The sequence below is a fragment of the Uloborus diversus genome, chromosome 8, assembly GCF_026930045.1.
Source record: "Uloborus diversus isolate 005 chromosome 8, Udiv.v.3.1, whole genome shotgun sequence".
In the NCBI taxonomy this organism is placed as follows: Eukaryota; Metazoa; Arthropoda; class Arachnida; order Araneae; family Uloboridae; genus Uloborus; species Uloborus diversus.
The window spans coordinates 89,337,330-89,351,075 of NC_072738.1; the positions used below are offsets into that span (position 1 = coordinate 89,337,330).

The 13,746-nt window shown below is 35.4% G+C and overlaps 1 protein-coding gene across 1 annotated transcript in view; it reads right to left on the reverse strand.

Moving 5' to 3' along the window:
• Positions 1-6,635: 6,635 nt before the first annotated feature.
• Positions 6,636-13,746, reverse strand: part of LOC129227395 (uncharacterized) — a 32,307-nt gene continuing 25,196 nt past the window's right edge. Inside the window, exon 2 of the mRNA XM_054861946.1 lies at positions 6,636-7,748. Coding sequence (XP_054717921.1) covers positions 6,666-7,748 — 1,083 coding nt within the window. The 3' untranslated portion in view covers positions 6,636-6,665. The remainder of the gene's footprint in view (positions 7,749-13,746) is intronic.

Sequence of the window (13,746 nt, forward strand, 5' to 3'; positions counted from 1 at the left end):
ATTGAGAGAGTTCAGGGCATTATCGCTTTCAAACCACAGAGAGCAAATATAGAAAAACAAAACAAAACGAAAAATGTAAACAACTTGAATGCGTTGCAGTGACAGTTACAGTCAATTTTCTTTCGATTCTTGGAGGAAAAGCATTTAAAAAATGAATGAATGGAGGATAAAGTTTGACAGAAAGTTTATTTATGTTTGCCTTTAATTAACTTGTGTTCATTTTACTTTCAGTATTTTCTTCATTAATCCAATCTTATTATTCCGGAGGATACAAGATAATGTTGAGCATATGAGGCAGTTAGAAGCAGAGGGATGGAAGTGGCAAAATCAAAAATTTGGAGATAACCTGTACAAATGGTAGGGGGGACTCTAGGTAGGGGAACCTCTCCTTTGTCTTGGGACAAGAGATAGTACTAGTAGCCCTAGTAGGTGCCGCTATGCAGCATGATTTAGAAAAAAAAATCAATGAAAGCCTACCTAGAACTTTATCTTTTAATGCGTTTCATTTAAAACTTGAAAATGTCCACTTACATCCCTTTGCTTCTCACTGCCTCATATGTCCTCAAATTTCGGGGACAGTCCCCAAATTCGGGTTTTTTTTTTTTTTTTTTTTTTGAAAACATTGTCCCCCGGAGTGCAACCAGAAAAAAAAATCAGAAAGAGATATTATCCGTTTTTAGTCCTTTCCCTATGGCCAAAAAGGAAAAAATATATATATATATATATTCCGAATTTCGAAAGGGGATACATCCCCAAATTCCTCCCCGTGGTTACGAAACTGCTGTCCTCAAAACATCTACGAAATATTTATACTAATTTAGCGATCTGAGCGCTTTGTGTTCGTTTTTGTTTACGACAGAAGAGAAGAAAATAACACCCACGACCTCCGGCTTAGAAGACGAAAGCTTCTGCCACGGCTCCGAGTACTTGAGTTGAGAATCACTGTTGTATAATCGATTACCTTATGCAGAGAGGCATTCTATTCATTTATAGGGGTTAATTTCTCCCCTGGCTTTAGGAAATTAATAAAAATTTATAGTTTAGTGGATGTATTTTTTCTGTTTTAGCTTTAATTTACACATTGAGTATTACCTTTCATCTCCACTCCCCTCCTCATCCCACTCGCGGAAAAATTCGAAAGGACGGGGCAACGTAAAGATGTCTATTATGGATTCCGTTATTATAAACGACTGTGGTATGAGGGGATGGGTGGATTTTTTTTTTGTAGGGGGGTTGGCAGTGATGGGAGGACTTTACAGGTATATGATAACATCACACTTTCCAAAATCTTGAAGCAAAAAAACATGATTTTTTCCCCTTTAAAGAGAATACAGAGTGTCCTTTTCTGATGGGAGAGAGAGAGATAGAGGGGAAAAAATCCACGGAAGGTCCCGGGGGGGTATGATACTTTTTGGGCCGGGGAAAGTCCCCGTGCTGGGCGTCAGCCCAGCTGGGAGTTTACCCCTTAGTGTGTGAACCTTGCTCACTATGAGATGCGGTATTACTCACCCAGGGTTCATACTCTATTTGGATGAAAAAATTCCATGACTTTTTCATGACTTCAATGAAAATTTCCATGACCTCGTTACACGAAGAGAATAGCACTATTTAATCTCAAACCTGGTAATATTTGGAAATGAGCATTAGCAAAATGTCTATATGAATGCCACAGCCTCATTGAAGCACTTACTCGTGATGGAAAAAATATAAGTGCACACTTAAAAAACTATTCTTATTTGTCTTCAACATATAAATTTTCGTAAAGTAAAAATGCAGTGAAACAAATATGATGATGCTTAAATGTTTTTTTTTTTAAACAGGCAGAATGATATTGAATGAGACAAAGGTTGAATGAGTTATCACTAAGTTTCAATAAATTTGCTTCAAAAGTTTCCTTTTAGTGTCAACAGTGCCTTTAATCATCCACGTAACTTGACAGTATTTTGGTTCTTTAAAGTAAAGCCACATAAATTAGTTCTTTATGTTTCTAAACCAGATCTTTTTTGAAAAAAAACATTCAGTAATGAATCAATCTTCTGCTTCAAAAGTATATTTGTTTTGTTTACAAATTTGCATATTTTCAAATGCATATAAATTAATAGGTTCAGAAATTCCAGCACACTTGTAATTCCCGACATTGAACGTAGTAGTGGGTCGCATGGATTAGTTTTGCGTGCCGTATGTTGGGCACTACTGTTTTAGAGCATTAGAATTCCTCTTTTTCTGTATTCTATCGCCTGACTTATAGATCTTTATTTTCTAAAACATTCAACAAATTAAGATAAACTCTGATAAATTTAATAATAAAGTCCTCACGAGTGATGGAATCGAACTTGCATGCAATTGAATTGCTTTTTTTTTTTTTTGAGTGGGCGTGGCGAAACTAAGAACGTGAAATTTTGCTACTACAGAATATGAAACATAAGAAGTGTTGAAAATAACAAAAAATTCAAAATAAGTGATGTCTAGGCAGTAAAATCACATCGCAAAAAATGGCAAGCGGTTGCGACAGAAGTGTGGATGCAATGAGATTTAAAAATTTAGATTTGATTTTTGAAACGTGTAGTTTTCCACTTTTAATAGCTTTTATGTGCTATACTGTTAAATCACTCAAGATTTATAATGCTCCTTTAGCTACTGTTCCTTTCTCTTTGTCCAGGACATTTTTCCATGACTTGAAAAAAAATTCCATGACTTTTCCAGGTCTGAAATTCTGTTAATTTTTTTCCATGACTTTCCAGGATTTCCATGACCCGTACGAACCCTGCTCACCGCACCACGTTGCAGCCCTAGATACTTTTCTCCACAACTATGCTAGTGCTGAAAATGATTATCATAGCTTTAAAATACTTTTAGATAAGTGGTTCTCGTTACATATCATTTAATTTTATGCAAAGGGGGGGGGGAGGTACCGAGCTGCTCCGCAAAATTTCAAAATGCTCCTCAAAATCACCACATATGCTCCTCAAATTGTTCCTCCAAGGTTGGCAACCCTGAACTGGTGAAATGTACACCTTTTCAGTTGAATTGACTTACGTTCGTTTTGCTTATTTATATGCTTATGAGTTTATATGCATGTTAAAGAAACTTAAATTCTGAGAAAACTGACATATATTTTATTGTTATAGTGTGAATACAACAGGAACTATGTCCCTTAGAACTTTCTCTTGGCCTTAAAGTGACCACAATTGGTGCACCTACCCTACAAACCTTAAATTTCAAAATTTCTATCAAATGCCCAAAAATGTCAAATTTAGCTCCTGCTACATCCTGCATCAAAAATGTAAAGATTATGGTTCTCACGTTTCTGTAATTACTTGAGGTAAATTTTTGTAACTCACATGTTACATATCTTGCTATTTATTTAATCACGAATGCAGAATTTGGAAATTCTTTTGTATTGCTTGCTTTTATCTTACTTGTACTGCATAGTATTAATCTGTTTAAGCCCGAAAAAAGATATTACACTACTTTTTTCCTTTGTGTTTTTTGCTCTAAAATTGGGGGGAAAAAAAATAATAATTTGAGTTTTGACATCTGGAACTTAAATTATGTTTTTTGCAATCAAGAGTGTGTGTGTGTATGTAGGCATGTGTGTTAGTGTCTGTGTGCAGGTATGAGTGTGTGGGTAGTTGTGTGTATGAGTGTTTGTGGGGGGGGGGGATGTGTATGTGTGTGTAAGCATATGTGTTTGCATCTGTGTGCAGGCATGAGTATGTGGGTAGTTGTGTGTGTAGGTGTCTGTATGTATGCGTGTGTGCGTATGTGTTTGTGTGTAGGTGTATGTATGTGTGTGAATGTGTTTGTTTGTACGTGCATTTAAGTGTGTAAGTGTAGGATATTGACTCAACCTGGAGATGGCTTGCGCTAGAGGAGCAGCATCGTGAGGAGCCGGTCGACGGTGATGCTGCAGAGGGTGCTGGAAAATAAAATGATAGCACATCAAAACAGTCAAATAAAAGCAATAAGCAATCGTGATTGCTCAAAAAAAAAAAAAAAAAAAAAAAGAAAAAAAAACAGTGGCAAATTTCCGGGGCTCAGAGTAAGTTTGTTGAAAATTTCATAGCTGTAGGTGCTACGGGGTTTCCTGGACACTGGCCCACCACAAACAAAGATTCAATTATTTTGACGTTGCTTTTTTTTAAATATAAATATATAGAGATTATGCTCTCCCGCTTCAAATTCAGGTACGTAAAAGTAACGAGAAAGTAAAATTCAAAAGCGATCTAAGAAATTGACAAAACTAAATGAATTAACAATAAATAACTCCTTTACATTATTCGAACTTTATATGTGAAACTAGCTGCGTGCCCGGCGTTGCACGGGCTACCTAAAAAATGAAAGCCGATAGAAAGATGCGCCAAAGTACATCATTTGTGACGTATAAAGACCACGGCTTGTTTGAAAAATCGGATATTTTAAAAAATTAATTAAAAAATAACTGTTGGGAAAATAAAATTATTTTCTGGGTCCTTGTTTTTTTTTTTTTTTTTTTTTTTGCTTGTTCTATCAATTTCTGTGACTAAAAGTAGTACTCTTGTTTGAAATAAACAATCCTATTATCAAAATCTTCTCACCAAGATTTATATCAGTGGGAAGTGATTGTTTAATTTACACGAAGATTTACACCATTAATTTACACCAAGATTGTTTATATTACACGAAAACAGGAAAATTCACATTCTAAATCAGTACTATGCAAAGTAATAATAAATTGCATGTAAATCACTCATTTACTTTACGACGTGAAATAAAACTTAAATGCTTCATTTATTGTATTTGTTATGATTCCCTAAAGTATTTTAGGTCGAATACTCCCGAAAGAAACATTACTTAATTCGAAATACACCGCCAGCTCAGACATTCCCAGCTCGACTGGGAATGTCTGAGCTGGCGATGTATTTCGAGTATTTCTGCCTAAGCCCTGGCTATAGGCATCACCACACTAGAGTGACTCTAGTGTGGTGGTGCTATAGGGCGGTAATTTACTTAAATTACTTAATTATTTGACTTGAGAAAAGCCTCAAAAAATCACTCATGAAACAAAGACAATATGAAACGTTAAATTAGCAATCGACGGAAAGCTGAGATGAAGCACGGTGCACCTCGAAAATAATAGTAGTTGTGACGCATGTTCAACAATCAGGCTTGAACAAAAAAAAAATCAGATTGCGGAAAAATAACCAAAAAGTAAACATTTTAAATTCTTCGATTTCAGGAAAAGCCTCAAAACAAAGCTCAAAATTTTATTTGTTCATATTCGAGGAAAAAATGGCAACAGATATTTTTTCTCAGTGATTTTCTTCACGCTACAAATTTTAATAAAAGTGTTGTTACGGAAAGTTGAGATGGAGCATTCAATAATAATTTGAATGGAGGAAAGCCTTATTATTTTACCTTAAAACACAAAATATGATGTTTTAATTGAATATTTATGACTTGAATTTCTCAATTCCAAAGATATTTGAATTTTTTTGCGCCGACTAAGTTTTTAGAAGCACCCCCCCCCTCTCCCCGCTCCTTGTAATGTTTTACAAATGAACTCCCTCATTGTGGCCGTGTGACATTTAATTCGCATCTTTACTCACGTGTTTTGGAAACGATAGGGTTGATAGCAAGCGTAGAGCGCCATATTTAATTCGCTTCTTGATTATCATAACGTGGGAATGCCACAGAAAGATGCGTCAAAGTGCATCATTTGTGACGTAATAAAGACAACGCAAAGTTTGAAAAATCTGGCATATAAAAAAATAATTAAAAAATAAGTTGAAAAAAAAAGGTATTTTCAGGGTCCATGTTATTTTATTTATTTTTTTATTTTTTGCTTATTTAATCAATTTCAGTGACGAAAAGTAGTACTCTTCACTGAAGGAAATAACCCCATTATCAAAATCTTCCCACCAAGATTTATATCAGTGGGAAGTGTTCTCTAAGATTGTCCACACAAAAACAGGGAAACTCACATTCTAAATCAGTACTATGCAAACTAAAAATAAACTGCATGTAAATCACTCATTTACTTTACGACGTGCACGGTCCTCCTCGAAAATGAAAGTTATGTCATGTGACGCGTATTTAACAATCAGGCTTGAACAAAAAAAAAAAAAAAAAAAAAAACAGCAAAATTTTGCTGCAGATTACGGCAAAATAATCGAAAAGTAAACAACTTAAACACCCTGATTACAGGAAAAGCCTTAAAACAAAAGCCTAATTTTATTTCTTTATATTCGAGAAAAAAAATGGCAACAGATCTCTCATCTCAATGATTTTCTTCACCCGCTATACATTTTAATAAAAGCATTGTTATGGAAAGTTGAGATGAAGCACTGAATAATAATTTGAATGGAGGAAAGCCTTCGAAAAATAGGGATTTGATTTTGAAATCTAAGAGTCATAATTAATAGTTTTTAATTGATATCTCCGCTAATTATTATCGGAGGATTATGTTAAATAGCCAAACATGAAGACGGGAAGATGACGAATCCATCGATACCTGGTTCGATGGTCAGTTCACTGTCGTTCAGGAGAAGAAGCTTGGACATAGATAGATAGATAGATAGATACTCAGATTTTATATGTATAAGATACCATTAAAAAGGCTCAATAACGACAAATGTGAAAAAAAAATAGCCCAATTTAAATTGAGACGTTTTCCGAAAATATATTTATTTACTTGTGAGAGGCATTTCACAAGCACACCTATAAAAACCATCTTCTCTCCTAGAGTCACCCATTTCACATAAATACAGTTTATCAATTGTTTCACAACCGAAGTCATTGTCCTCAAACTTTAAATAAAGATACTGATCTAAATATTTGCTATTTCGTAAACGAGTAACAGGGCGATTCAGTTTGACAACAGTCACATGTGGAACGAAGGTAAATTTATCAGTAATATTAACTTTGTTCGATGTCAGTTCCTGGACTAATGCGTTTCTTAGTATCATCAAGTTTTTATTATCTTCTACCCTGGAGTATAAAACTCTGTGGCGAAAATTATCCAAGCCCTCTAGGTGCAACGTCACAGTAGGTAAATCCCGAGAAGCAACAGATTTCAAAGCTGTAACAGCGTTCATTATATCGTCGGGAGAATCCAACTTGAGAATGGAAAGAGTCAAATGGTACATTTCAGGTTTGATACTACACTGTTCCAAGACATCTTCTCTAGATATCATATAATCGGAAACCTGCCTCAATTTTTTGACAGAATCTTCATTCGATATTCTGGCAGCAATGAAGAAATTCGCTCTATCAGAAACATCATACTCATCATCACTTCCCACATTGTCTTCACATTCCGAGTCGTCCTTCGTCAATGGTTTAATGCCCTCATCTTGAAAATTCAATCTTTCTTGATCAACTAAGGCCATAAATTCGTTTATACTGAACGGCGACCCAGTTGATCCAAAAACAAAATCCTTCCTGGTGCTTTTGTCCCACACTTTCCGATTTCTGTACTTGAAATACACAATGCGATGTTTTGGCAACGCCAGGGTATAGTTGTCTACAATGGCGGGGTCCTGCCAGTCAAGGGATTCGAAAGGTTTTTCCATTATTCCTTCGAATCGATCTAAATAACCAACCGTAAATTTCTCTGCAGGCAAGGAGTCATCCCAGAGCAGTCTAGAGATGACATCAGTAGCAGTTTTCATGGACGGTTTTTTGACGGCGTCTTCAGTTGTTTCACTAGTTGGTGTCTCCTTGCCGGAGCTACCTCTATGCTTTCCTTTCTTTCCTTTTTCAGCCATCTAGAAAAATGAAAATAATCTGTTATGCCACATTAAGGATTTCTTTCATTTTCAAAAAATTTTGATTACTTTATTCTTTAGGAAAACTCTGTCCTTTATGTGTCGTTTTTTAGTTTAGTTTCGGTTTTAATGCCATCATTATAATTTTTATTCATTTTACTAATAAGAAAAACAGACACACGTGTTTTTAATTTTCAAGTCAAGTTACAGCTCTGAACTTCCCGTAACACGAAGTTAAATCAATTTTAGTTCATAAAGAACGTATTCTATAATGCCCCACCCAGATGTCAGTTTCAGAACCACCTCAGTTTACTACTAGGCAGAACTACCAGACAGCCCAATTATCACATCCAGAGAATGCAGTTTCGTTCCTATTAGAACTCATCAGTCTGGATTAGTGGCAGCGGATTAGTCTGGTATTTTAGCTGTCTGGTATACTGCATGTGTATCACGAGTTGAACCGCACCATGCTACGGACACTCGTTGGTGAGATAAATTTACATTATCTACTAGCTTGTTGGCTTGGCACTTTCAGCTTCAATAAGATGACAACTTTGCCTCCAGCTCGGTTATTCGCTATTCCAGACTGATGAGTTCTAATAAGAACGAAACTGCAGTCTCAAGATGTGATAATCGGGGTGTCTGGTATATTGCATGCACCCTAGTTTATTTGCAGATAATGCAACTTAAAAAAATAGGTGACTATCATTCAGAACACAGGGACAACAAGAACATTTCCGAAACGTTACTGGTTATTTCGGTGATACGTTTCGGGATTTCACAGGTTTTCATCCACTTCCTGAGAAAATCAACTATCTTGTTAAAAGGTTTCCTGAATTTCTAAAAGATGCACAAATGCAGACTTTTCACTCTTGTGGAAAAATTTTTTTGCTACCAGTTTAGAGATTGACTAAGCGTGTTATTAAATGTATCGACTTCAGTTCGACTACTGTCCGCCCAGATTGACTAAGCTCTCAATGGCAGCGAATAAGTCACTGAATAGCTGCAGCTTTGCAAGGCAAGAAATGTGCTTGGTTCTTACTTGCAATTCTGCCATAGCTGCTTCAATACGTCTGGAACTTTCTTGGTAAATCAGGAAGGTTCTAATCAATTAGATAAAACCAACCTGTTTTTTCTTGACGGTTCTCGAGACATGATTGGCTTAAACAGGGGAGATTTTCCAATTCCTAAAGATGCAGGGATAGTTTCAGGAAGGTTACTGACTTTTAGCGGAAAACGTTCCTGGTTTTTGCAAGCTATGTTAATGGCAGAAATTAGGCACATCAGCTGGCTATTATTTTCCATGAACGTTTCTGAATTGTTTTCACAGTGTACTACATCCAATTTTGCAAGAAACTGGGCGACAACCAGTGCGATAGCTGGGGGTGGGGAATACAAAGGGTAACTCATATGGGCGATTTATAGGGGAGTAGTTGGCTGGGATGGCAATGCCTCCCAGTCAATTTTGGATAACTTTAAATACTAACAACATGCCAAACTCTTAAAACAAAAAATCATTAAATTTTTTTCCAAAAAATTCAAGAGAATTCTGGAAAGTAAGAAGAATAAAGAATGTACTTGTCTGATGGGAAAAAAACACCATTCATCAAATACAAATGGCAAGGGTAGCTAAAAAGGTATCTAAAATAATTTTCGAAGGGCAACTATTTTACGAATAGGTGGAAAAAAACGAGTCATGGATTCAGCTGCAATGAAATTAGAAGCGATTTTTTAAACAAATTAGAGGCTAAAAAAACTCAGTTTTTTTCCTTCTTTGCCCTACCAAAAAGATCTACTTGTGGTTGCATTTCGTTTCCTTTCTTTTCAGAATTCTTATTTATAGTTTGAGTGACATCAAAACAACGAATTTTCAATACAATGCAAAATATTTCAAGTACAAAATTTTTTAATTTTTCCGGTTTCGCGGGTTCAAACAAAAGTAGGTGATTTGAAGTGAATCAATGAATGCCTTGCAAAAGTACCAGGTTAAAGGTTTCTTTTGTACAGCAAACAAATGCTAAAAGTTAGTTTGCACCAGCGGTTCTCAACCTTTCTTCTGTTACGAACCCCTTCCAATTAGAAACCCTATAACTGGAGAGGATCTACTATTGTAGGGGCGTTACTTCCAATGTCTTAACGAAATTCGCGAATCCCTCGTGGTTAGTAACAAGTGCATAACAAGTAATAAAAACCCTCCCCTCCCCCGTTCTTTTTCGCAAGGTAATTTTATAAAACATTTTCATTAATTCTAATTATTGCACGAAAAAGTAACACTAACAAAAATGTTTTTAACTTTCCCTTGGTATAAGAGTATTTTGCAGCACAAAGTATATAAATTCTCAGATCTAACGCAAATTACGTTGTATCATTTTATTCCATGGTATTTTTTTTTTCTGCGTATCTGATATTGTGGCAAGTTTTGCCTTGGAAATTTTGCTAAAGAAAATCTTTTATTCATTGATAATAGTGATTGCAATACCGGTATACCAAATACCGGTATTTCGAGCAAATTCTGCAATTTCGTAATACCGATATTTGCTGAGGTAAAATACCGGTATTTTCGGTAAGGCGTTGGCTTTCTGCGCCGGGGTCCCGAGTTCTGACCCGAGGTGGCCAGTCGGTGGATTTTGAAGATGCAGAAAATCGTCAGCGCCCATGCCGCATGATTATGCGACATGTAAAATGTTCTTTGGGGGGAGGGGGGGTATTCGCTACTAAATAGTTTGCAAAACAACGCGATTCGATTTCGCGAAATGGATTTTACGCGAGTTTCTCGCGAGAAACGTATTTTACAGCTAACGCGAATTCCAAGTTCACAACACGAGATTTTTCGGATGAGAAGCGCGAAGCGTAAGCATCTGCTTCGTTATTGCCCACTAGCCACTACACTAAAAAATTCCGAAACGTTACTGGTAATTTCCAAGGAACGTTTCGCGATTTCACAGGTGTTTACCAATTTCCTGTGGAAGTTATGTATTTTAGTCAAAAAGTTTCCTGATATATTCCAAGTTTCATGAATGCAGACTTCTCACTGTTGGGAAAAATATATTTAGCTGCCAGTTTAAATATTAACTGAACGTATTTATTAAGTGTATCAGTTTAAGAGCGATTACGGGGCCCACACCCACCGGCTAAGCTCAAAATGAGAGCGACTAAATCCCTGGGTTCCACAGCTTTGCAAGCAAGTGACATGCTTGGTACTTGCAATTCTGTCTTAACGTTGGCCCTAGTTACTATAATGCTTTTGGAACATTCTTAACAAATCTGGAAGGGGCCAAGTTACAACTACTTCGAACCTACTTAAAATTTCTTTGAAGTTTCCAGACACATGACTGGCTTTACCCGCAAATATTATATTTCTGAATTATTTAGAAAGATTGAAGGATGATTTCAGGAAGGTTACTGATTTTTAGCGGAAAACATTCCTGTTTTTTTGCAAGATATGTTACTGGCAGAAATTGGGCACATCAGCTGCCCATTATTTTCCAGGAACGTTTCTGAATCGTTTTTACAGAGTAAATATTGACTTTGTGATAGGGACTTTCATTTTTTTAGCCTACTTTCCCAGTAAAAGTCAGAGAACGAAGAAAAAAGCATGAAAGAAGGCTTAATACATCTTAAAAATATCCCGAAAAACAAAAAAAAAGTCAAAAATAAATAAAATAGTTAGATAAATATTGAAAAATTAAAAATTGGAAAGTAGGGTATTGAGATGGGGAAAAATGCCTGTCGGTCTGTCGGTCCGTCTGTCCCCCCCCCCCCCCCAATAACTTTTGAATGAATAGTCCGATTCGAACAAAAATTTTTTTGTTAGAAAGATCTCGACGAGGACATCTCATTCCCATAATTCATTTTTTGATTTGAACAATTTTTCGTTTAATTTTGAACAGTTAAAAAAAACTTAACATTAGCGCTACGGGGAAATTCAAATCAAAAATAAATCTTGAACTTAGAAGCGAAGTGGCTCCAAACAAACTTTGTAGGGAAAAGCTTTTGATGAAAAACATTTATCGAAAATATCTTTTTCATTTGAACAAGTTTTCGTTCAATTTTGAACAGTTCAAATCTCTTAACATTAGCGCCTAAGGGGAAACTGAAAGTCAATATAGATTCCGAACTTAAAGGCGGATTTACTTCAAACAAACTTTGTTGGAAATAGCTCTTGACTCCCGACTCCGACAATTATGGCGCTCCTGATTCCGACTCCTGAGCCCGAAAATTACTCGTACTCCTACTTCCCGACTTTGAATCTGACATCGTAGCTTTGGCAAAAATTTATGCATGGAGGGAAAATGGCTGACTCCGACTCTTGGATATTCGACTCTGACTCCAACTCCTGTATCAAATAATAAGTCCTACTCCGTCTCTGCAAATATTGGCAGACTTGCGGACTTTTTGGGGAAATGACCGATTTCAACTCCGAGTCCTTGAATTTAAAACTTTCGGCTCTCGAATCCAACTCTTCCAAAATCAGATGGACTCCGAATCCACAGCTATGGTTTTAACTGTGAAATAATTGTTTTAAATATGTTTTGATTTTATTTTCAAGCTAAAGTTTTAATTTATGTAAGTATTCAGTTTTTGGCAGAGAAATTCGGAGTCCTTTATGTTTCTACATAAAGATGCGCACAGACGATTTTCTTTTTTTTTTGACAATGAAAATTATTTCTTCAAGTTGACATTTTATTGTTTTTACTTATTTTTGAAAGTACATTAATTCATTCTTAAAAATTTTTTTGCCCACAGGGGAAAAACAAACGATTTTTTTTTTGATATGATTATTTTAATGAGCTTTTAATTTGAATTCTTTTTTTTTTTTCCTTTTTGAAGGAGGTTGAACATTTTTTTTTGATGGAAAAAATATGTTTAGCTGCTTTGTTTAAAAGGTGCTGCTATTTTATTTGTTCTTTTATTTATTTTTTACGTATCTACTTCTTTAGATGAGTGAGGCATACTTTATTTTTCGAAATCAGCTTAAAATATTAAAAAAATATGTTTGAAATAATATATGATTTTAGCTAATTTTGAGAATACTGATCAGATACTAGAAAGTCGATATTGGTATACGGGAAAGTAGGCTCGTTTAGTTCTAGTCAGAACTTCTTGTTTGCATCACGAAAAACCGAAAAACCGAACTCTTACCGTACCAGTATAAACCTCGCTTTACCTAGAGCACAAATAACCATTCCATATCTTTCTTTCTTTTTTTTTTCACTCTAAGGGTGAAAATTTAACGAAATGGCACCTTTGCACGCTACTTCATCCAAAGCTAGTGAAGATGAGAAGAGGCAGAGAAAGTTTCTTACAATTGAGAGATTTTGTGCATCGTTTATGTTGAATAAGACACCTTTTAGAAAACAAAATACAGTATAAATTCAGTTCTTGACGTAGGGACCGGCAAAATAGTTTTGGAATAATTTGAGACAGTTTGAGGGATGTTTAAACACGTCGTAAATAACGACACGAGGAGTCGCGACTTTAGTAGCATTTTATTCGAACCACGGTAAGCATACCAAAAATTTCCCTTTTTGCGTTTACTGGTTTAAAATTTATAATTGCGCCGTGTAAACTTTAATGATTTCTATTGCATGCTGCAAAAACGTATTTTTTGAAAACATTCTAACTTTTAGCATATGAATTGGACTGGAAATCGAGTGCAGTGTTTGGGATAACTATATTTATATATTGCAGCACTTGTACCTTGTTAAGTATTTCAATTATTTTGAAAGTTTGAAGTCCTTTTAATCAAATAAATTAGAGGTTGCAAAAGAATAAAAGAAGATAAGAAAAAGAAAAGATATTTAAGTAAGTAAAGTAAAAAATCTGAAACTTCTTTTTCATTGATTCAATCCATACCACTTTATCTAGTCTAGGCGACCATTGTTTCAGATCCCTCTTAACATTTTTTTAAAATTTTTTAAAAATTTGTTCCAGTTGCTACCCTAATTAACCTTGCAAAATTTAAGTTCAACACTTTTTGAGATATTAATTTTCAAAA